The 26744-nt window shown below is 41.5% G+C and overlaps 1 protein-coding gene across 1 annotated transcript in view; it reads right to left on the reverse strand.

Annotated features, from left to right (window-relative positions):
• slc16a10 (solute carrier family 16 member 10) overlaps positions 1-25776 on the reverse strand; it is a 51906-nt gene extending 26130 nt beyond the window's left edge. The window contains exon 1 of the mRNA XM_080453610.1: positions 25127-25776. Within this exon, the coding sequence (XP_080309736.1) occupies positions 25127-25517 (391 nt within the window). The 5' untranslated portion in view covers positions 25518-25776. The remainder of the gene's footprint in view (positions 1-25126) is intronic.
• Between the last annotated feature and the right edge of the window lie 968 nt (positions 25777-26744).

A 26744-nucleotide genomic window follows, 5' to 3' on the forward strand; every position in this document is an offset into this window, starting at 1 on the left:
ACAGGAAGTTGACAGTACTGGGTTTGGTGATGCTCTATGTTGCCTGAATCAGCTATGTTTGGGTTCATTTATGTGCTAAAAGAGTGACTTTGAGAGTTGTTTTACCGGACAGTGTAAGTCAATGAGGAGCATATTTAGAATGATCAATTTCTAATCAATGGAGCAATTATTTTTGATTTGGTGCCCACCTTTGGGGTTACATCATGGCAAGGTAACTACACAACCCAAACCTCTACCAAAGTGGTCTTACCCTTTAAGTACAGTTCTTGAGTAAATGTACTTAGTTACATTACACCACTGCTTATTCCCTACCCAGGAGTGCTTCCTCAGTCACCTAATTTATTCAGTTGTTAGTTGTTACCCCTATCAGGACAGGAGAGTAGAGGTTGACATATTTTCTCAAAATCTTTAAGCTTGTCTCTTAACCGCATGAACCAACCCCAGCATCCCTATTCTGGGGGCGAACATTTGAGAATATCAGGTCTACGAGATGTGTGAGCTTGCTATAGCTTATAGCTCGGCTAACTTTAACAAAGAGATTGGTGTATACCAGTGGTAGGCAACAGGCGGCCTGTGGGCCAGAACTGGCCCGCCAGTGATAATATCTGGCCCGAAAAATTATTTTGTAAATAATTTACAATATCTGACTGACAGTCCACGTAGGATATGGACAGCAATAGCTTTGAATTGATGAAATCAGGCATGATGAACAAATAGTTCTATTTCCATTCATTGAATGTTATGTTTTCACTGTCAACTTTCCTCCTGAGACTTCTGGACGAAAAACTTCTCTCACGTTTAGAAAACAAACCAAAGCTGTGTTTCACATGCCTTAAAGTTGTACAATGCAAATTCACAACTAACGATTTTTAGCAACCTCTGCTGGTCACTACCGTCACTGCATACAATTTCCGTGTCCTCGATTACCCAGCATTCCATTCGTTTTCACCGGAAGCCGGAAGCGTTTCAAAAAGCGATCTTTTAATTGTTTTATACTATCTACGGATCGTTTCTCTTAGCCAGTGGAGCATTAGTTACCATGAGCTGTGCTTTCTTTTTCTGTTCTTTTTCGATCTTCTAATCCTACATTATCTTAAAATCAGCGTGAGGTTCCTTTTTGTTATTTGCGCGATAGTTCCTGGCCAAACAGGAAACCGTTGCGGTAGTTCCTGGCCAAACAGGAAACCAGTGCATTTCCACCTCCGTTTTCCGGCCAGATGACGTCATTTCCCCGGGAAAGTCCACCCAGTCCACGTTCAATATAAAATATATAAATAAAAGGCTTCCGGGGGTGAAATTCATGGAGTGGGTGTTGTGAAACTTTTGCCACTCACAAAAGATATACAATTTAACTTTAGTTTTGTTGAAAACGTTACCTAGTATGCCTTTAAAGGTATCATGACATTCATTTTCACTTTTTTTATTTTCAATGTTTTATTTGGGGTTTTATGACCTCAATTACACCCAAAAAACCTGAACCTGAACATTCAGTGGATTTTCTGTGGTCTGGGGTTTTCTGAATAATTAGGCTGAAAAGTAATCTGAGCTTGGCCCTTCGACAGTGAGGTCACAGTCGATTAATCCCGCCCACTCTCCTCCTCGCCCCTCCCCTCCCCTATCCTTTCCTTTGGGGGGGGGCGGAGCAGAGGCGATGATTGACAGGCAAAATCCCTCACCAGCGACACCCGCAGGCAAAGATTTCTTTTTTCATTGCAGTTGAAAAGGCTTTAGAAATGTGAGAGAAAAACACCTGCCATGGATCACTGGAATGGAATTTTCACTTAAAACTTTTTGTACACTTTTGAAGGACCAGGACAAAGACTTTGAATGTGGTGTAAAAGTGAATGTCATTAAACCTTTAAAATGATACATTGTTTCTCTCTGTTCTAAGAGACCTTGAAAGAGCTCTTGTTTGAAAAATGTTCTTTTGAAACTTTTTGATGAACTAAATATCCTCTAAGTGAAACATTTGATTCCACTTTCTATCAATTGTTATACCACATCTTTATGTAGTAACTTGTATAACAATATAGTTATTATTATTGTATATAAGGTTGTTCCAGGTCCTAAATTAGCCATTGATTGTGTTCTGGCCCACCATCTAATGTCTTTGAAAAAGTTTGGCCCGAGGCCAAACTTACCTGCCGACCCCTGGTGCATACTGTAGAGGGGAAAGATGGGGGCTGGGGCACCGCCACCGATGGCCTAGTGGTTAAGGCATACCACTGACATATAGGCTCTAAGGCTACATTAAGGCTGTCAGGCTACATTACAGTAGACAAGACAAGACTTAAAACATTATTATGACCTGAACTGAACATTGGGAAAATCCATAAGTTCCAGTGGTTGAATGAAGCATAGTGAGAAGCAAATGAAGGCAGAAAAGGCGTCATTAGACCCAGTTTAAAAAGTTATCCTTCTCAATAACAAAGACGTGCGGAGCGTGGACAGAGGAAACAGGAAGTCACAGGGAACAGGAAGAAGTGATCAGGAAGAAGACTTGGGCCTCATATCAACACTAGTAAGCACAAACCATGGAGAAGTCAAAACACATCCACTTCAGTAACTGACTCTTTAGATGAAAATCAAGTATTAAACGTAAAGTTTATTGAGTATGATATTGTGCAAAACAGTGAAATGTGGTATTTTTAAAAAAGGTTGTAAAGAGGAAACATAAAGAGGAGTACTGATAAATGCTTCTTCAGTAAATAAATCGGTGTCAAAGGTAACAGTACACAGAAAAATCGTCAGCGTTAATTTAACCATTTGTAACTCTGAGTGCATGTAACCAAAATTGACCCGTCGCGGAGGTCTCTAGGCAGAAGATGCAGGCTTGGCTACAATACAAGGGTAGTGCTTTGACCCGAAAAAAATAAATAAATGGTGGTTCTTCATATATTGACTATTTCCAAAAACTAAACAGTAATTTGACACAGCATAGCAGCAATGGGGATTGATTCAGAATATGAAGGGGGAACTTTTTAGCAATCATATATAGAGATGATGCAGTAAAGGTAAATATGTGCAAATATGTGCAAGTAAAATTATGTGCAAAGTACAATGACTTCAAAGACCATGCCTTGCAGCGGGTTATGTCAAAAATGTGGTTGTCCTTGTTCAGGACAAAACTCTGGCAGAGTCGCTTCGCGGTGGCCTTAAGACACCTCTGGTGTTTGCCTGTACACATCGGCAAAAACTGTCCACAAACAGTCCGTTGCTGGGGTAATATTTGTACACTCTCAGTCTCAGACTTAAATGAACACTCAGCATTTTAAAGTGTATTATTTCACTGGGTTGTTGTTGTTTTGATCTGTGTCTCTGTCCCAGCAGGAATGTGTGAACTGACATACACCAAGAATAACATGCCTCTCTCTAGGAACACTTATGAATATAAACATACCACAGACCCGCAGATATACTGTTTCCGTCTTTTATTCTTATCACCAGAATGGAGTAAACATGATAGAGGAGATAAACAAGACACACACACATGCGCACACGCACACGCACACGCACACACACACACACACGCACACACGCACACACGCACACACACACACACACACACACACACACACACACACACACACACACACACACACACACACACGCGCACAAACACACGTGTGTCACACACATGCACACACACATGTACACCCACACACGCACGTACACTAACCCACAAATAAACTGTGAATGCCTCAGTGAGTGCCCTTTGACCACAAATTAATCGAATTACATGTGTCGGTTGATACTGACGAGGGCCTTTTTTTAACTATGATGACAAAAATGTGTTACAAATGAGCAAGTAACGAATGAGTAGCCTACTTAAAAAAACAAGTGTTGTTTTTGTTGTCATTTTTGCAGCTGGGGGACAGTGGAGTTTCGGTTCGGCTGGAATTTGTTTTTGTATCCGTTTCCCACCGTTGGTAACGGGAGAAGTCGTTGCTGTCAGGTTTCAAGGTGAAACTGTAATGTGTTTTCATGTTGACCTATAAAAAATACATATCTCTACAGTTTCCCAAACAGTGGGTCGGGACCCATCTTTGGGTCTCGGACCAATTTTTATGGGTTGTGAGTAAATATCTCCTTTTTTCCGTTTCCTACTTTAAAAATATATATATATTTCAAAAGATTTTAAAATGTTGTGAGCTTGTAGATCCCCTAGTTTCACTAGTTTAGGTCCCGGGCAAAGATATAATTAATCTTTTGGGTCTCAAGCTAAAACGTTTGGGAACCACTGCTCTACAGAACTGTAATCAGTGGAATCCCATAATGCTGCAAGCTTGCAAATATCATTCAACGTCTGGTCTGACCACAGCATTCAGTTACCCCCCCCCCCCCCCCCCACACACACACACACACACACACACACACACACACACACACACACACACACACACACACACACACACACACACACACACAAAACATAGTTGAGTAACATAGTTGAGTTGGCAAGAGGCCTTCAGGGAAACGTACAGTTATAAGAGAGGGAAAGATAAGGCACTGCAGTTTTATAACACAGACAGATACTGAGGAGAAAGGGACCAGGGTTCGTTTTTGTGGGAAACATGGGGGGAACCATGCCTCTGCTTTTGATAACCCCCTCATTCATTTTTATCGCCAGGGGGGATACGTTTAATCCCTGCTTCTGGTCAGACTAAATGAAAATACATGCATTTCCTTTTGAGAATCAGATAAGATCTGATTATGTTTGATAATATCACACGTTAATAATTACATTAAAATGTACATTAACCACATTAACCCTGGTGTTCCAATACATATATACATACAAATAGCAGATCTACAAGCTCATGCGACGGGTTGTGAGCTTGTAGATCGGCTATTTGTGTTTTATGTATAGGGTATACACAAAACAAACAGCGGTAGAGAAAATGCAGCGCCCCCCCCTTCCCACCACTTAAACCCCAACATAGGTATTGTGGGGACAGCTTTCGCTGAAAATAACCGATCGACAAGCTCACAACGCGACACGTTGCGTTGCGTTGTGAGCTTGGCGATCGGTTATTTTCAGCAAACGCTCACAAACAGAAAATACACTAGTATAGAGCCCTGAGGGACTCCGGTTGGTCACCCATATGGGGTTTAAGTGGTTAATTTACGAATCAAACCCTGGACTGTTCCTCACAGCTCTCAGCCCAAAGCTTCATTATTCTCCCTGACGAGCACAGAGTGGTATCCTGAGATCTCAACAAGGTTGCTCAAGAGGTGCTTGTTTACTGGATGGAGCACAAGGAAGGAATCCCTCACTCAAAAACATGCGTCTTCATAATAATTAGTCCTAAAAATATATTGCAACCTATATTTAGTTGCTTTCCTCTTGCTTAATGCATCAGCTTAGCTTTTCCTGTTTAGTTTTTTTTTTTTTTACTTTCACTGTGTGAGGAAACACATTAGAGCCAAACAACACAGTCTCTCAGAACCAACTCCACAAACCAGTCCATTGAAAACCTTTAATGGCATCAAGTACAGTATTTGCCCCTGTTTTGCTGAGGCATCAGCCCTCCGCCCGCTTTAACCTACATAATATAATAAATGTCAACTGAAGTAAAAGAGAGGACCCTACATAGTCTACTGTAATAAATGTCAAGTGCAGAAAAAGAGAAGGACCAAGGAGGAATCCTCAAAAAGACAACAGGAAATTGCTGTCCCATTTTCATCTGCTTGGCTCTCTTGATTTAGAAGCATTTACGCATCAGACAAAGGATTGGGGGGGGGGGGGGGAGAAAATGTAATATTAGGACGGTCTCTTTCCCAGTGACATCCAAGCAGTAGCCTGCAGGCCCCAGCTTGGTCACTGACAGACAGAGCAGAGCTCGCTCTAAGTCGTCTGTCTGCTCCGCTTAGCCTGCTTGCTAGGAAGGAACCCCTCCGTTCACTGAGCTTGAACTTGGTCACCCCACACCTACCGCAGTAAAGGAAAGAACAGCAGCTTGCACACTCACACAGAGGTACCTCTCTCACGAAACAGGAAGAACGTTCAAAGCGTGTAAAAAAAAAAGGGGTGACACCTTTGTTTTGTTTTTCAACTGTGATCCTTGAACTTGAAATAGTTTATTTTCCAATAAACGTGTTTGCTGGTATGCGTCTGTTTGGTTGTACAAGCCCCTGTCACCAGTAATCAATGCTTGGCGTGTCGCTGGTTTCCCGTGCTTGACGCAGAGAACAAAACAAAACACCAAGAAAGACAGAATCAATGTCTAATTCTTCTCAGAAAATACCAGATATTTGTCTGACAAATGGATAAGGCGAGAATGGCCTGCTGGCCTATGTGCCCTAATGGATCAGGTGAGTTTGCCCTGATTTCAGTAAATAAATTTACAAAGCTCACATTAGACCACTAGTTGGTGAGTTATTTATTAACCACAAGTCAATGGAAACCACTAATGGCTGGGCCAACTTGACTCATATTGCTACTCTTGGGTCATTCCACAGGCCATTTCTTTGAGTTGGTCAAATAAACAACTTGTCCTCTCACAACACATTCTAGGAATTTGTAAGCAAGAGGCCTGCAAATTGCTTAGGCTAAATATACCAGGTTCCGACATTGAAAGAGGATTGCACCTCATCATCTAAGAATGGAAGAGGACATGCTTCATTTAACCTCCACTTAGCGTTGTGTTCTTCATTTATTAACCCGGAAAAAAACAGTGAGGAGGAGAGACTCTTTTTGATTATGAAGGGTAACCCTGAACCTTCCAGATGCTGAAAAGTTCTATGATTGTTTTTGTTTACATTTTCATGAAAACCATGAGCCAACCATGAAGGGGCGGTATGTCATAAAACTGTTGAGGTCGTGCCAGCTAACGCTTGTGAGAGAACTTCGGAACACTGGACCATCGGACTAATGCCACAGCACAGCAGTGTCTTCACTTAAGCTTTACCAGAGCAACAGCACTGCTTGCTCCTCCCATGGGTTCCCATAACTCATTAGGTTCTTCTGAGAACCTGAACTTTGCCTTAGTATATGGAAACAAACCCCGAACCTGTGAAATACGTTACAAGGCACTGCACGGTTCACTCGGTTCTTGTGGTCGACATGTCAACTTGTGGTCAGTCAATTAATTGTGCACACAACGAGGTAGAGCATATGTACTGTAAAACCTGATTCATAATTAGGTTTGGGTCTCAATAGTACCAAACCAAAAGTTATTACTGTGACAATATTATTAATAAAGCTTGAGAGGTCATTCAAATGATGTTCACATTCCAACAAAGATGGCAGAACAGTATCAACGGAACGGACGAGGTAACGTGAAACATATGATTGTATTAGGCACAAAGTTAGCATATGATGATGTAAGTGTTGCTGATGGTAGACTCCCATGCACGCTGCTAAGGCTAGCTACTCCTGTATCTATATTAAAGCAGTAGTTCACCCAAAAAATGACTTATTTTCTAACAATTACACACCCCACAAAGCTTTGAATTCATGGATATTTTTCTGTTTTTGTTGCATTCCTAAGCTAATCATTTGATGAACGGCAGAGACTTGCAGAGTCTACTACTGAGTCTCCTATTGACTGACGACTCGCATTCATTTTGCAGTATAAATCAGACTTTCCCTAACTATGTATTGACTTACTCCGTGTGTCTGTGTAATAATAGTATATAGCCGATATTGTAGGCTACCAGATGTGAGGGCCAGGCTACTAGATGTGAGGGCCGCATAGCGGCCCGAACCTCTAGTATAGTATATGACCATTTCCCTACTTTCCTCAATACCAGAGTACCACGGCAAAATGTGTTTCCAATTACTCCACCATATAAATAGATACATTAACCATACATCAATTAAAATGAATCCCAGATTGGAGCTTTAAACATTCAATGGCAATGGCCTCAGTCTGTGCTGCATTTATTTAGTTTACTATAGTGAAAGCTTGGTACATGAGATAGCTTTACAACATCTCATATGCACTGTATACTATAAACACAGTTGTTGAACCTTAGTCAACAGAAGGCAAAATGTTAACCACATTAACCCTGATGTTCCACTCCCAGTTATGGGCAAATTCTTAAATACTTTTTAAACAGCGGAAATAGCAGCTCTATACACTCACAACGCTTCGCATTGTGATGCGACACATTGTGAGCTCACACTACATGACCATTCATGTTGATTGAAATTGCAAAACACAAGCAATGAGCAGCAACTACACATGGGGGAACAAACCCACTGCACAAAACCCCTCTTTTTTATTTTTTTTGTTGTTTATTTTGTAATGATATTTGAACTGTGGTGCCACTATATATGCCTATGAATTGAATACCAAGGCCCTCATTGGAAACAAGTCCGCAAGGACTTTTATGAACGGACCTGTTAGACAAAGTATTTAAAAAAAGAAATGGATATTGACGATATAGGGTGTTCAGAAATGAGTTTCACACATCACACATGTGTTTGGCGCTTCAGTAAACTGTTACTGGCAATAGGAAATTACATCATGACCTGATGTGTGTGGTTGCTGCACATCAACAGATGCTATGTAGTACTAAGAATTAGTGTAAAATACTAATAAAAAGTCAGAGGTTTCTTCGTTTTGTTCTTTGTTTTCTAACAAGCCATTTGCACTCATGGAGCTTGTTTGAAAATCCGATGTCCTCCATGTACAAAACTGTACCTTTTAAAACCTCACCTGCTGCATGACACATATACCCAGGCAGAATGTCAGATTTCACAGGGACAACGGGTGTCAATGAACAGTTACAGAGACAACATTTGGAGGACAGCTGCTTGCGGCTAACAGCTATAGCGCAGCATCCAGTTATAGAGGCACGCACAGTACCTCTCGCCTGTGTCAGAACCATTGGGTTTGATCTGGGGATGCTAAGCTGCTTCATGTTGACAAATTGGCACAGGTCCACCGTCCCCCACAGGGCAGTGTGATGGCAGAACAGTATCAACGGTTCCTGTGCCAGGCCAGGAGCACAGTCATCCCAGGACAGGAATGCCAGACCCCACTGAAGCGCCTCAAAACCAGAGGCAACGGTGAGAGATGTGCGTACCACGTAGGCACGGAAAACGAGGTATAGGGGTTCAACAATTAATCAAACAACGAATTGATTTTAATCAAATAATCGACTTTCAAACATTTTCAAAAATAGCAGATCTACAAGCTCAGAACACATCGCAATCACGTTGCGCACTTGTAGATCAATTTTCGCATTTTGTGAGCAAATTTTTTTTTATATATAAAAAAATGTGCTTCAAGATTACTCGATTAATTGAAAAAGTAATCGATAGAATAATCGCTAAGAAAATAATCAATAGTTGTAGCCCTGAAGAGATGTCTGGACTCCACTCAAAACACACGTTGCATGTAATCTCCTTCACTGTCTTGTATCAAACATGTACAGTAAATGCCTTACAAGACAAATGATGGATCAGTGCACTGTAGCGACCCTCCACCCAGACCTGCAAGCCATTTCTCATTATGATCAGACAGCACTAATTTTAGACCCATTGACCTGAGCCCAGCAACTGTACCGTACTGTACAACCACTACACTACACCCACGGCTGAGCCTGAACTCCCACCAAGCAAAGTCTAAATTCCTGTGTCAAAGAGAGCAAGAGAGAAAATAGAGAGAAAGAGGGAAAAGAGAGGACGATGGAGAGAGAGAGCAAGGGAGGAAGAAAGAGAGACTAAAACAGAGGAGAGGATATAAAAATAAATATATGAATCTACATTAAATAATAAATGATAAATATACTTGCTATAGCTACATTATCACCAGTGAATATATATTGAATGTGCAGTCTTTCAACAATGAGTATACAGGGGGTTATGCATGGTCTATTAACAGTCTATCAACACTGAGAATTCTGAATGAAGTGTACAATCTATCAAAAACGAATATAAGAGTGGATATGAGTACAGCATATCAAGAGAATATGAGAATGTCTGTCAACAGACCGTCAACAGTATCTGGATGAATATATGTAATCTATCAACAGCCTATTAGTTCATATGTAAAGTCTTTCAGCAGTTATCCATATAACAGGCATCTGTCAAAGTTCTAAATACACATGATCCTAGTAGTGCAAACACACCAGAAAGTGGGAGTATGGGAAGGGTGTGTGTGCAGGATATAGTGTCCAGTTTCCTCCTCATCCTCACCTCCATAACCTCCCCAAGATTGTCCAGTTGAACTCCAACTGTATGGAGCCAGCCTTCCTAACCAGTTCAGTTTGTTAGTGTCCCTTGTGTTGATGTTGCATTGTGTGTTGACAGACTGCAGGACAACAGCAGCAGCCTGTTGCACACATTGAAGCCTGAGCCTCATCAGGAAGAACAGCTTCCTGTAGAGGGTAGTGTTCGGTCCAGTCTAGTTTTTTGCTAATGTGTCCTCCCAGGACCCTGTACAGTAGGTGTCCACAACCTCCACCTCCTCCCTTTCAATAGTCAGGGGAGTTGGGGGCCTCGTCTTGCTCCACCGGTAGTCCACCACCAGTGGAGAGACCCTGCAGAGTCCAGAGAATGGTGGAGACCGGAGATATAGGAAGAGCTAGCAAGAGGGAGAGAGAAAGAGAAGCGGTACCCTGGAAAAGGAGATACAGAAAGAGATGGAGAGAGGGAGAGAGAAAGAGAGACTAAAATGGAGTGGAGAGGGAGAGAGACAGAGAGAGATGGTGAGGGGAGAGAGAAAGAGAGACTTAAAAGAAGAGGAGAGGAAGAGATGGAAAGAGAGAAGGGAGAAAGACAAAGAGAGATTGAGACAGAAAAGTCAGAGACACAGCGGAGCGAGGTGGACTGGATTGAACTGAGCCGTGTCCCCAGTCAGCAAGGTTAATGAGTTTATAAGCTGTGGTCTATGTTAAGCTAAACACGTCTGGCACATTGCTGAAACTCATTACTTACTGCAGTGTAACACTAGCTAAAAACCCACAACACTTGTTCGGCCTCCACAATCACGATCACAATGAAAATATTGCACAACATTTTCATATACCACCAATTTGCAAACGTCAAAGTCAATGCAAGTGTTGCCAGGACTCGACTTTTTGTGTTAAGACAAAGACGGAGAGAGAGAGCAAAGAGACATCCAGCAACCTATCTGTTTTTAGCTCACAGGAAGTGACTGTTAGAAAGGGGAACATGCACGTATTGTGGTGCAGAGCACCTCCTCAAACCTCGAGACCCAAAAGAGAAATTTTATGTCTCCCCCAGGACCCAAGCTAGTGAAAATAGCAGATCTACAAGCTCACAACGTTGTGAGCTTGCAGATCAGCTATTGTCACTACTTCTTAAACATTTGCTTTCTAATTTATGGAAGTTCTTGGATTTCTTTTTTATTTATTCATGACATTCTTTTGAAAAATCATTGAATTTGTTTTTAATTCATGAACAATTGTGCTTTTTTCCATTTTTTTAAGTTTTGAAATAATAATTTAAAACAAAATGTAGGAAACAAAAAGTAAATGAATATTTACTGGTGACCCATAGAAATTTGTCGACTCAGTGTTTGGGAAACTGTGGTGTTACACTGAACCAGTTATGACACAACCTGCCCCATCGCTTGCTCTCATTCCTTTTTCACTGGCCACTCAGAAACCTCCCCCGGTCAACCCCCCCCCCCCCTCCCCCCTGTCTGCTGTGATGTCAAGCATTAAAGAGAAAAACCCCGGATATGCCATTACTGTGGATCCTGACCAGCAATTATATTCAATAATTAGAACAGTTGCTGTTTAATCCCCAGAGGCCTCAAGCAGGGCCTCAGCTATGCTACAACTCTGCTCACACATCTGGGCCTAATGCCTGATTTATACCCAGTGGCGTGCCGCTGTCACGCGCCCAAAATAGCAGATCTATAAGCTCTCAATGCATCGCATCACGACACACTGTGAGCTTGTAGATTTGGCTATCAATGGCGCGACACCGGCATGCCATTAAGTATGAATTAGGGTCAAGCGGACCATACATTCAGCATCATGACTGTGACTCCGTCTCCCAGCTGGAAACAATTTCCACTGGGCACTGCTATAAGAGAGGGACAGGACGGTTGCAGTTAGGGGCCCCTAGGTTTTGGATCAACCTTCCTACAGTACAATCTGTACCATATTTTACATCACCTCTTAAAAACGTTTATAGTTTCTCTTCTATGCCAGTCATTTTTACCATTATATTTTAATGCTCCGTCCTGGAAACATGCCCTCGTCCCCTCCCCAAGGCAGGGGACATGTATGTCTGTTTGTTAGTAACTTTAAGAGAAAACAGCTGTAGATTATTACCTGATTACATTTTGGTGATGATTGGGTCAAGGACAAAGGTAGTGAAAAGGGTCAAAATCATTGTTTTGACGTAAAATAGTCAAAATGTTGTCCATTAAAATGATTTAAAAGCCATTGAAGATCGATAGGGTTCACAGTTTTGGTCAAAATTACAAAATAACATACAAAACCCCCAAAACAGTTAACATGTTTACTACTACAGACAAATAATGAGTCACATATGGTCTTTCGTGACCTTAGACCCTGTGCAAGCTTGAAAGGACAAACCCAAGGTCACTGGCTTTGGATCAATGCCTAAATAATGTGTACATGTTGCAGGGCTTTGTTGTGGCCTAACTTTTTAGTTTTTACTTGCTTTTTACTGTACATATTTAACTTATTTTATTGGCTTGCGCATCATTCTTTTCCTTTTAATCTATTGGTAAATCTCTTTTAAAGTGCTTTATACACTTTATCATATTATTATTAATTCTATAAGGGTCCAAGTATAAGTCAGAACATTATGGATCAGACCATCTATGTGTGGTATCTGCCTCATCAACCTTTCATCCCCAAATCCTGGCTCGTGTTGTTTTGTCCACACATGACAGGAAGTTAAACTCAGCAAATCATGACACGGCAGGAAAAATGTGAACATGCTGCAGAATAATTTATGGCTGAGCATGAAATGTGGGGAAACACGTGACAGCGTACTTGGAAAGACTTCTGACCGTAATGTATTCTTGAGGACCATATGTAAGACGTTAAACAGGGAGTTGTGTGCATGGGGAGAGGGGTGGTGTGCACAGGGCTGTTGGTGATTGGGGAAGTTCTCTATCCACCCCTTTTCAATGCATTCTGTTCAAATGGGGCCCGACCACAGTTAAGGTACGGTTCTCACAGAACCAAACTGAAATTCAAATCATTTCTGCAGGCTAGTTACAAACACTAAACACTAAACTAGTGCAATGAGAGACATTTCACAGCCATTTCAAAGTATTTCTCTGGTCAGAATTGTGATATTTTGGAATTCACTCCCATTCTTTTGAGGTTAGTCTGTAACGCCAGAAGTAATTCACCAATTAGGCAGGCCTACAGTCCAAAGCACTGGTGCCCAAAGTGGGGTCCGGTGACCCAGGGTTCCTTGGGGGGGGTTCCAGGGGGTCCCCATCAAAATGAGGAAAAGTTAGGCCATGTTTTATTTTTTAACTATTCGAATGGGGGTCCCTGGCACAAAATCTTTTCAAATGGGTGTCTGTGGACAAAATGCATATAAATGTGGGGGTCCTCAACATAAAACATTTTAACTGTATACCCCCGGGTCTTCTATCTACTTTAACCTAACATGGCTTCAGCTTTTAATATCACTTAGTCAGTCAGCCTGTTTACAGAAGGAGATTAAAGCATCTTGGGATCCCGCTGCCATTTGCTGGCCTTTCTCCCAGCCCCACAGGCTATGGGCTGATGATGACTCTTCAGGACGGGAAGCCAAACAATTGGTTGTCCTGGTCGGACCCTGGTACCACTGGGGTTTGAGCGGGTGTTTACCTGCTGTACGATTTAATCTCGAAACAACCTTCACCCAAACTCAGAGATCAAATGTCCTGTCAAACATTAACTTGCGTATGTACGCACCTGAAACTCGTCAGTGTTGTTGGGAGTGATTTGATCTACGTGTTGTTGCATTATTTCGAGGCTCTCGTTTGGCTACCCTGACTGTGGCTTTTATGTTGTTCAGTATAAAAAGGCAATAAAAACGAAAACATAAAACACGGAGACCATTGACCAAAAGTCCATATAGCCACGGTTTCATATGAGGCATAGGTTGTAACGTCTGCTTTGAAAACTGGGTTGAAATATTTGTCTGTGTGGGGTTAAGCCCAGGATAAAGGCTAGACCATATAGAAAGTGATATAACTATATAGCTTAGAGGGGTCCCTTAAGATTTCCATGACGAGATGTCTTGGTAGGACTGTGCCCCGAAGTAGGGCTGCATAATTATAGCTACAGAGATCATTCCGATCATTAATCATGGTTATTGGTAATGATGATTTTTGGTGGTAAAATAAGTATTTTTTTTTAAAAATTCTCAATGTCTAAGTTGCTCATTGTTTGTCAGTGTCTTGTCTTTGGTCATAGGCTTTGTAATGACATAGAGCAGTGGTAGGCAACGGGCGGCCTGTGGGCCAGAACTGGTCTGCCAGCAATAATATCTGGGCCAGCAAATTATTTTTTAAATCATTTACAATAGCTGACTGACAGTCCAGGTAGGATATGGACAGCAATAGCTTTCCATTGATGAAATCGGGTAGGAGGATGAACAAACAGTTCTATTTCCATTCTTTGAATGTTATGTTTTCAGTGTCATCTTTCTTCTTGAGACTTTTGGAGGAAAAACTTCTCTCACGCTTAAAAAACAAACCAAAAACTGTGTTTCACATGCCTTAAATTATGCATAGTTTCCGAGAGACCTTGAACCATGAAAGAGCTCTCGTCAGGATACAAACCAACTGAGAAAAAAAACAAGCTGTCCTAGGACAGCTGGTAGATCATCCTGAGTAGAAACATTTCACCAGGGCGTTAGCATTACGGAAAACACCCATCTTGATCCCTTAGTAACGTAAATATGTTCAGGAGGGAAGACCATGCCTGACATCAATCTGACCAGATAACATCTCACCCCAAACTCACCTGATATCAATCATGTCTGATATCAACTCCCCTATGGAGTCATTCAGACTGCTGCAATTTTTCTCCACGATGTTCTAATGCTTAATAACCACTTAACTCACCTCTACACTTAGTAAACTTGACCTGTGTTAGCTGTGTACTTGCTCCACTCTTTTTGGATTTTTGGATTGTTAAGATACCCTGTTCTGACCAGTAACACTTGCTGAGCACTGAAATTGCTTACTTAATTGTTAAGGACTTAAGTACCACTTAAAACCCTACGGTCATACTTTGTTGATTGGAGACCCCAGGGCTCTTTACGAGGCACCCTCCTTTGTTCCCTCTACATCAAATCTCTTTGGCAAACATAGTCGATGCAACGTTGTGAGCTGGTTGATCTGTTATTTTTGCAGAATATTACGGACGCTAGGGTTCATGTGGTTAATTTAACACTCCCTTACAGATATATTTTCTGGATCTTACTGTGTAAGAAAGTGACCAGATTACTTCCTGCCCCTCCAAGAATACAATAGAGTTTATGGAAGAGGTTCTCAAGCATTTTAATTTCAGGGACACCTATAACTCTGAGAATGTACAAATGGACCCAAATGGACATTTGCATACTCTCAGAGTTACAGACCTGCAAGGGTCTATTTGGAACCCCCTCAAAGAACCCTGAGGGTCCCTGGACCCCTGGACCACCACTTGTTTATGTTATAATTATTGGTGAAAACCACAGTAAGTCCAAGTAACCTTTGACTTTCTTGGCATGCAGAAAAGGTGCAAAGTTGTGCTGTCTTTGTAAGGCAGTAGAAGTGAAGCGAGGTCCTCCTGTTGAGTCACTTTATTGTTCACCAGGGCCCGGTCAAACAAGCTGCTTTCCAGTGGTGTAAAGTAACTAGGTATATTTACTCAAGTACATTTTTACTTTCTTCAGTGTTTCCCATTTTCAATACTTTTACTTCTACTCCACTATATCTCAGAGATTTTAGTTACTAGTTACTACTAGATTTAGATTATTATCAAAAAACACACATTAACCACTTCAGCCCTATATATATATTCCGGCCATTTGAAAATAGCCAATCTACAAGCTCACAATGCGTTGCGATGCGACGCATTGTGAGCTTGTCAGCTGCTGCTGTCACTGTCAGAGCTGAGAGCTGCTGCCAGCCCTCACAGGTAGAGATACTAAAACAATATTTACACCTTAACCCTACAACTCTGCTCAGCCGTTTGTCAGAAGTGTCAGTTTCACACCCCTAAGTAAACACATCATTAAGAAACTTTCCCTTACTACCATAATATTAGATTTTCTCATCATAATACAGGGGTATATAAAGTGTATTAAAAAACAAGTGTCATAATAGGGTAATGCGAGCCTTTGTTTTGTTCGATTTTCATAAAAACAGACATCAACAGATAGTTCAGGTTACTCGAGCTCCATCAAAACAGACTCTGGGCCATCTGCCTGGAAGGTCCAAAGGTCTTTTAGTCTCCACGTGCAAAAGACTTTTACATGGTCAGAGGCCTACGAATAACCCCATCATTCCCCACAGGAAGGGAACCAGTGGCCAGAACACACAGATGCAAAGGCCACTGACCTGGCAGGAGAGCAGAGAACCAGACGATGGGGGTTGGACTGTCCCCACCCCAATATGAAGCACCGTGATTGGCTCGCCAGGATTCCAGAACCCACCCCAGCCCAGGTCTATGTCAATTTATAATTCACTACATCTCTGGCACTGGAAACAGGACGTGAAATTAAATACATTCCGATTACAGCCCTGGGAACCTGACGGAGAGTTTATGAATGCGGTGGTGGGCCATACTTGGTCCAACTCCATGCTACATAAATAACCAGTCACTGAAGTGAAACGTTCAGTTAAAACATTTCCGAATGCATGACAAGAGTAAGACAGAAATGTGCTTGGCAGCACCAGTTCACACAAAAATAGACCTTTCTTAGTGTTTCAATCTCCTTACTGCTAGTCATAAAGGACAAGACACTGAGGTGTGTGAGGCTACTGCAGGGACACTTTAACCAGGTTAAACCTGGTGTCCACAAAACAAAATAGTGAAAAATAGCAAATCTACAAGCTCATGTGTCACACATTGTGAGGCGTTGTGAGCTTATAGATTGCTTATTTTAGCTATTCGTCGTACGATGAAGTATAAGTATAAGTGTAAGTATAAGTGTACGTGGTTAAGACTCATTACAACAACTTTAACACGGCTGCTCAATCTGGCAAGGCCTTACAGTGGCTTCTGGTGCAAGCGGTTGATGATGTCATGAAAAGGCCTTGTTTTGGTTTTGTATTCAGTTGCTCCTTCTTAGTCATAGACTAAGAAGTGGTGTCCCTTGGGCGCTCGGGTGCCGCAGTGGTAAAAGTCACTACCCACCACCACAGAGGTTGTGGGTTCAAATCCACCGTGGTGCATCCGGCTTTGTTGAACGTCTGTGCGAACACAATTGGTCCGTGTTCGGGGGAGGGTGATAAATGTCACTGCATGTATTCCTACGGGCTGGGGCGGCACCTGTCAGCAGGGAGTGTTGGGGGCGGGAGGAGTAGGACGAAGGCTCTACGTCCTCCTGGTGGGGGCTCCTCACTGCCAGGTGAGTCAGTAGGATACAACAGCAGTGACAACACAGAAGTGTGTGTGGGGAGGAATTAATTGGCATAACGACTAAATTGGGGAGAAAAAGGGGGTATAAAATAATTGGCTACTCTAAATTAAAAAACAAAACAAAAGGAGCGGTGTCCCTGGTCTAAGGGACCTGTCATCAACTGTCGTAGACTGGTTTCACAACTGCAACAGCTGGCAAGGTATAATGCCATGTAGGCTATTACTGTAGATGCACAGTTAACACAGGTGCTCATTAATAGCAGCCTGGTAAGTAAGGCTCCACAAATACAATCACTAAATTGACAATACCAATTATTTTACACAGTGAATTATCCTCTATGAAATGGGGAATAAAATATTTTACTTTTAGCATCTTATATCTTATATAAACAGTGAGTTTAAATAATGCTGATATACCAATATCCTAAAAGTATTACTTACTTACTATTACTCTATATAAACGTTTACTTGGGGAGCCCTTCTAGTATCCATATTCCTTTACCCTACTAAGCAGGCACACTCAATAGATGTCAAGTTGCAATAATACATGAGAGGCTGCAGTATATCATAAGTATATCATGGCGTATAGTGTGATTATATCATGGCGTATAGTGTGATTATATCATGCTACGGGTGTTTCTAAACATAATACTATACAGAGCATATCATGGCCTCATGTATTAATGATTTTATAACACGCTTATCATCGTCATTATACATCATTATGCAATTCAGTTTTGTCTTATCTTAACTATGCTTACGTCTGAATCCATAGGTCATACGGATGTGTTGTTAATAAATTGCAATAGTCACAAGGAGCTTAAACATGTTTTGTGTCTGATATCTTCATTGTTCATCTTATTGGGTTTTATTAATCATGGCTTTATTGTGTATAAAGCTCTTTGTAATTCTGCTTTGAAAAGTACTAGTATCAGTATAAACATTATTATACGTCCTGGATGAAGGCCTGCGTTGGCCACAAAGTGTAGATGGTTGGGTTGTTTGCCTCAGTTACTATTGGTTTTATCTACAAGTCAAAGTACAAACTACAAAGGTATTAATCTTTTGAAATTTAGTAATAAGTCTGATTGTTAACCTCAGACAGGGAAAAGCGCCCTTTGAACATTTAACCATTAAAGTGTTTCATTTATCATTATACTATTATTATTAATTTCAAAAGGCATGCCTTTTGAATGTCTATTCCATCACCTCAGCAGTGAGAAAAACTAAACATCCTTACTGAGTCATGAATGGTCTATGACATGAACAGATTTGTCAGGGTATCACCCAATCGAAGGTCCTACAGACACATATTTGCTATGTAGCCATAGGCAAACTGCACAGACTGTTCAACCCCCCAGCCTTACCCATTGAGAACGAATCTCTAGACACATCATGCATGTTGCAACATGTGCTCTGGCACGCCTTTGCTGGCACTCATTGCACAGGGAACACAGATGGGTTTTCAATGTGTACACACACATTCTATGCTTCCCAACTTTGCAGACACACATGAATTCCTAAAACGCAACTCTGGCCAGGCCTAGGGAATTTTCAAAAGAACATATTGTACAGATTTCCACATTATAGGTATCAGTACTTATCGTAGGGTCATAAAGCACACACTGGTGAACCAAGGGATAGGAATTCTTTCCAAGAAAGGTCCTGGGGAGCAGATTCCAAGGTACATGAATTGAAGGTAGTAGAATTCTTTACAAAGGTAAAAGAAAGGTTTACAGGGCGCCCGCTGGCCTAGCGGTCCAGGCACATACCACATATAGGCTCTAATGCAGCCTAACAGCGTGTCGCAGGTTCAAATCCCGATCCCAATGACCTTTGCTACGTGTCATTCCCCGTCTCTCTCTAACTGTTTCCTGTCAATCTCCACTGGTACTATCAATAAAGGCAGGAAAAGTATTACTACTACTTACTAAATATTACTATGCCATGACCTATCTAACATTGTGAACCAAACACAAACTGATTCTCATACCTAAGAATAACCTGAGTAAATCTGAAGACTGGGGTGCATAAACTCCGCTACAAGTTATTTAACAACCCTGAGCCCAACTAACAATGAAGTATAACATGAATCCCTGCTTACTGATCCTTTGCTTACAAAACTAAGCCTACGACTATTCTTCACTTTTTTTTCCTAATGGCTGGGAACTGATGAAGAAATGACCAAAGAAAGAATATGAACATATCAGGCCATAGGCTATATTACCACTACAGTTTTACAAGGTTCATCAACTGCAGTCTTCCAGTGCCATATCTAATGCACAGAAGTGCCAGTGCCTCACACTTTAGAAGACTGTAAGGTTTAAGATAAAGTTTTACTCATGCGCAAAGACATAACCCCGCCGTACAATCTCCTTATAAGGCCGTCACATCTTACCAGGGCCCCCTTTGAATGACAAACATGCATGCTACAAAACTCAATTTACTCTTAGTTATTCTGAGATGACTCCAGCAACACACACACACACACGCACACGCACACACACGCGCACACACACACACACACACACACACACACACACACACACACACACACACACACACACACACACACACACACACACACACACACACACACACACACACACACACACACACACACACACACACAGACACAGAGCAATTCTGCAGTCATATCAGTGCACATGCCATGTTACATATTATAGGCCTTTAGGTGCAAACAGTGGATACCAGCTGAGGTGTGTTGTCAGGCCAATCAAAGAGGAAACAACGTGGTTAAGATAAACTTCTATAGAAAGAGACAGGGTCATCATCATGTCATCTCCTAATCACAAAGAGACGCAATTGGCGTAAAGATAAAGGATTCCATTTAGAAGATTTGTGGAGTGTTTCTGGCCAAAGATCCTCTCATCCTGCCTGGCGGGTCTACAGGTCTTTCTAGAGACTTCCTTTACCAGGAGTCAACCTTTCAAACCGTTAACCACTTGAACCCCAGCATCCATATTCTGGGGGGAACATTAGCCCCCAAAAAAATTGCAGAACTACAAGCTCACAATGGCGGTGCATTGCGACATGTTGTGAGCTTGTAGATCGGCTATTTTTGGTGAAGAGAAGTGTCGTTTTTCCAACTTGGTGAAGTTGGAAAAAAAGAGGTTCAAATAGTGCGAAGCCAACTCAGGTCAAGTTTAATACGTCTAGAGGGTTCCAGTGGTTAACCCGTTCAATCCGGGAACGCATCTGTGTCATTTTAGATTTGAAAAATCGTGGAACAAAATATTTTTAGATGGGGGCCCGCGGCCAAATACATATCTGAAAATGTTTTCTAAATCCTAACAGTATGTTGCTATATCAGTAGTGCTCCAACTTTTTCATGTCAAGGACCCCCAGAATTATATGTATTTGGCCACGGACCCCCATCTCAAAACATTTTGTTCCAGGGACCCCCCAGAAGCAAAGATTGGAGTTAAAAATACATATATATATTCAAAGATTTTCACACATTTTCGAGATTTTTCAAAAATAATTCTTAAAATGACACAGATGCTTTCCCGGTCTTAATGGGTTAAGCTACTGTATAGTCTCTATTCGTTCCTGTTGCCCCCATGCCACAGTGGCCATACATACTGTACACTATGTCCAGTGTCTCATAACAGGAAGACCAGAGTTGGCGTATCAGTGCTAAGGAAAAAGCAAAATACTTGAGAGTGAAGAGACGGAAAGGACAATTTACCTCTCTCTCTCTGGGAATAGGCAGCCATACTTGGAAAAGCATACACGCACATGAACACTCATGCACGTCATTCTTTAGAATGATGGAAGGTACTGTAAACAAGGTTCAACAGGAAATGTACTATTATTGTCTCACTGGTGTGGGAAGTTAATGGTCCATACATCCAGACTCTAAATATTATGATTTGGTATTCACCAGCATTTGAGTAAAGTTACTTATGATCTGTATCTGGGTACTGTTGTTATTACACAAACCAAAACTGGCAGGATTATTGTTGTATGAGCTATGTAAAAACATCCACTGAGGCATAATTCATGGAGATTATTAGTCTTGACCTTACCTTATACACGCACACACACACACACACACACACACACACACACACACACACACACACGCATGCGTCCGTGCGCACACACACACACACACACACACACACACACACACACACACACACACACACACCGATCTACAAGCTCACAACGCGCTGTGAACTTGTAGATCAGCTATTCTCTGCAATTGTTTACCTATTATGACGTGCCCAGACTGGGAATGCTAGGGTTCATGGGGTTATGTTATACTATATTGTCTTGAATATCCACTTCCCAACGGCCCGGCATTTCTCATCAAGGAACTCTGAATTGGTGGGTAATGATTCTCACTCTCTGGACTACAAGTGGGAGAGGGATGGCAGGAGACAGCTGGACTTAAAGCATGCTGATGAAAAGTCTCATCACAATTACAAAGAGGCCCTCTGTGCTCCACTTAACCACATTAACCCTGGTGTCACTATTTTGGGGGCAAAATGCCGAAAATGTTCTTCCAAAAATAGCAAAAACAGTAGTTTCATTAACAGTCAGTTCTATCCAACATTGGCATCCAATAGCTAGGCTAAATAAAGGTCCAGGCGTCCCCAACCCTGGGTCCCCTGCCATGCCTCACAATTTTTTTTTAATATTCATGACCATTGTTTATCTGTAGAATAACCGCCTTCAGTCCGATCTCTGCTGACTGGGTACTCACCCTATACTTAACAAAACAAAAGAAAGCATTAGCAACCCATTGTGAACGACACCTCAAGGTGCTAAATCTTAATGGTGCTAAAAGCATGTCAGAAATGGGAATGCTTCCTAACAAAAACAAAAGGTGGAATTAACAACCCATTGATACGTGACACCAAGTTCTACAAGTTACACAAGTTTGTTTTGTTTATTTGCACACTTATAAAGGTCTGCACAGCTCAAGCTTCTAAATGTTAATTGTGCTAAATTCAGGCTGGATATGGAATTCTCCCAAACCAGCACTGGCATGACAGTTAAATCCGACCCCTGAGATCAATAAGACATCAAGACATTCAATACACAGACGCAAAAAAAAATTGGAAAATATTGGAAGTGCACAGTCCTTGGGCCAAAAAAGGCTGGAGAGCCCTGATCAGGGCTACTTGTGTCCATCACCTCAAGGCTACTCTTGCCATGTAAGGGAAACATCATGTCTATAATCTATCCTTGAACTGGTAGGGCAGCTAGATAACAAGAGAAAGCAGACTTTGCAACCAGATGCTGCAGTATTTTGCCAAATCCCAGTAGAATCAGTAGCAACAGGTGGTTAGGCTCACAGTGGAACAGAACATGGTCATTATTCATGTGCTAAGGTCTCAGGGAAAAAAACAAAGCACACATATACACATACTAGTGCACACATATTCACATAATGAGCAGGCAGACACACAGACACACACACACACACACACACACACACACACACACACACACACACACACACACACACACACACACACACACACACACACAGGCGAGTATGAAGGCCAACCTCATGGCTTTAGGTTTCCAGACTTGACGTGATGTAATTGACACTATTAACATTATACTCCCCGCGCACTCACCACCACAAAAAAAAATTCAGCCAAGTTTTTTTTTATGTAAATGAAAGGTGAAAGATTCCCTTTTTTATCATTAATTTCATTGCCTGGAAAAAAACAGGTAAAAGTATAAATACATGACATAGCAGATTGTGTATTTGTACGTAGGGGTGCGTTCTTCTGGTACCCCCCTCCCCCCACACCCCCCCAGTAAATTCAGTTAAAAATAGTTAACATTTGTTGTGAATGTCAAATTCTTAGAAAAACCTGACAACTTGACATTTACAACACGCTTGGCTGGAGTCACACTGAACTCCTTACTTCAGTGCTCTGGTTTGGGTTATTACTTATTACTGGTAATTACGCAAAGTTTTGAGTGATTTATTATCATTATAAAAGCATTGCATCACAGTAGAAATTGAGTTGGGATTCCGGAGGAAAAAAATAGATTCCAGTGCCCATCCAATGATATGAGGAAAGACATTTGGTGTGGTGGCGGGTGCACGACTGGGGTCATGCTCAAATTGCATGGAAGGGGGAGAGGGAGGGGGGTTTCTGCTAAGTAAGCAATTTGATCAGTATGACTGAGGGCATTAAATGATGGGATTATGGCTATATTGACGCTTTATAAGCATGTTCTTCAGACCAGAAATAACTTATGTGCTGTAGGCTATTTATCTATTCTGAATGGGTTATTTATGATGATCAAGTAAATGACATGAAAATAATTGCTTGTTCATTCATCATGTCCCTCCAGGTGGGGCTGATTGAATCAGTGAAGCATCACCACAAGCCACTGATGTTCAAAGACTCAAATCAACAAGACTCAACAAAGTTCTTTGAAAAAGAAAATCCCTAATAATAATTAACCTTTGTTTCCTTGAGTAACGTAATGGTAATGTAACTCTGAGAGTTTACAAATAGAACCAACCATTTGCAAACTCAGAGTATTATAGCAGAGTGCAGCTGAGGCAAATAGTATTTCCATAGCAGGAAAAGGCTGATCATATTACATGTTTGCTAACGTTAGCTACATGTGCTGCACAGTCAGTGAGTGAGTGAGTGAGTCACTCTTTGAATTATTGATTGCATCATACAAACTTTCATTCATGCACACTTGTATAAGTGTGTGTGATTGTATTGCTGTATTGTTGTATTGTGCTTTCTGCTTTGGCAATGTAAACGTATGTTTTCTCATGCCAATAAAGCCCTTTGAATTGAATTGAATTGTGTGTGTGTGTGTGTGTGTGTGTGTGTGTGTGTGTGTGTGTGTGTGTGTGTGTGTGTGTGTGTGTGTGTGTGCGTACTCAATTTTTTTTACTTAAGTAAAAGTATCAATATTGCCAATTACTCTGTTACAAAAAGTCAAGGAAAAGAAAGTCTGGAATTCAAAATGTACTTGAGTAAAAGCACAAAAGTGTTGGCATCAAAATGTACTTAAAGTACCAAAAGTAGAAAGTACTCATTATGCAGAATGTCCCATTTCACAAGATGTATTCAAAATGTATATAAATCCTTTAAAAATAGCAGATCTACAATCTCTATAGGGCTGAAGTGGTTAATGTATGTTTTGTAATAATAATCAATAATGTACAAAGTAACTACTAGTTACTAACTAGCAACTAAAGTTTTCAAATAATTTAGTTGAGTAAAAGTACAATATTTGCCCCTGAGATGTAGTAGAGGTAAAAGTACTGAAAACTGGAAATACTCAAGTAAAGTAAAACAAAAAAAACTCAAAATTGTATTTAAGTACAGTACAGTACAGGCCTACTTGTGTAAATTGACTTACTTTACACCACTGGTGTAGTAGCCTATAATAACTCACATGTCTTGAATGATGAAACTGTGTCACCCTCTTTCATTCATTCACACTTAGTGTGTGTGTGTGTGTGTGTGTGTGTGTGTGTGTGTGTGTGTGTGTGTGTGTGTGTGTGTGTGTGTGTGTGTGTGTGTGTGTGTGTGTGTGGTAGCAGCAGCCTCTAATAACTCACCTGTCTTGAACCTGAGGTCTTCATCCTTCTCGTCGCCGAACTCATTCAGCAGGGAGACGAAGAGGATGCCGAAGGCGTTCTGGATGCCGAACACCGAGCCGTTGCACCACATGGCCGCCAGCATAACCACCCATCCCCATCCACCCTCTGGGTGCACGAAGTCCTCCTCCTCATCCACCGCTGCTGCTGCCCCGCCGGGTCCTCCTGGGACAACGATCTCCATCAGGGCTCCTCTGCTCTCCCCGTTCTTCTCCTTCTTCTCCTCCTCCACCTCTACCTCCTCCTCCTCCTCCTCCAGCCTCTTCTTCTCCTCTTCAGGAGGAACGGTAGCGACCGTCTCCTCTCCCGTCGCGGCAGAATCGTTCTCCATCATGCCGTTACCTTCTGTCATTTTGCCTTTTTTTCTTGTGTTTTAAACCCTTCTCTCCTTCCAGTTTGCCTGTCCTGTCCTGTAGTCTGTCTTGAGAAACCTTCTCACTGGAGGAGAGGGGGTGGGGAAGCCACAAAGCCAGTGACAATGTTCAGACAAATGACCCCGCTATGTATCGTTATGTGTCGTATTAGATGTCATCTAGAAGCTGAATGCTGTGTTAAAGTTATTATTATTGTCATCCATTCATTCAGACAGAGAGAGGCTCTGGTCCGCTGCTTATAGCTGGAGCTGTCGGAGCCCCAGTGTTGCAACACTGTATAAATAGACGGCACGGAGGAGGGCGGGGCGGAGTTCGGAGGGGCTGGGCTTCGGGACCCCACGGCCAATCAGAGCCCGACTGAGCCATGACAGCATGGCAGTGAAATACAGTTGAAATATTGGCTGCAGAAGGGACTTTTATCATGGGTGAGTAAATATCCCCCTTTTTCATTTCCTACATAAAAAAAATGAAAATAAAATAAAAACATGAATTTAAAAAGAAATCTAACATTTTTCAAAAATAGATCTGCAATTTTCACAAGTTTGGGTCACGGGAAGACATTACATTTCTCTTTCGGGGCTTGAGCAAAAAAGTTTGGGAACCACTGGACTATGTCAGAATACCTATAATGACCAAGATGTAGCCTATAGTTCCCCACAACAGCCAAAAAAGGCACCAAAGACAGCCCTAGGGAAAGAGAAAACAGACGGAGAAAGTAGCTAGATATCATCGCCCAAGAACAAACGGTCAGATTAGTGGTCTATTTTCATGTAAATAGTACAATTAATCAAATCAAATTAACCGATGATGCAATTAATCAAGCTATTGCATGTATGCTAACTGCATTGAATAGGCTTACACAGGACCACAATGGAAACAAGCCCTTAGGACTTTTTGTGTTATCCTTTTAGCATTATTGTATTATTGTACCTCTGTACTATCTTGCTAACTGTTAATAAAGTAGGCCTATTCAATCAATCAAAAGTAAGGCTTCTGAAATTGAACCACCTAACAGTAGGCTACAGCTGTGAACTAGTCATAAATGTGTGATATATTTAAGAATAGAAATCAGACAACACACTTTCAAATATCAGTAAAATAGCACTGGATGTATGGTCAGTCAGTCAGAAAGAAATGCCAATGTTCTCTAGTCCCTTTAATTATGGAGCAACAGTTTTCAAACACTGACCTCTTGTGGTTCTCAG

The sequence above is a fragment of the Gymnoscopelus braueri genome (genome assembly GCF_963280865.1).
Source record: "Gymnoscopelus braueri genome assembly, chromosome: 16".
In the NCBI taxonomy this organism is placed as follows: Eukaryota; Metazoa; Chordata; class Actinopteri; order Myctophiformes; family Myctophidae; genus Gymnoscopelus; species Gymnoscopelus braueri.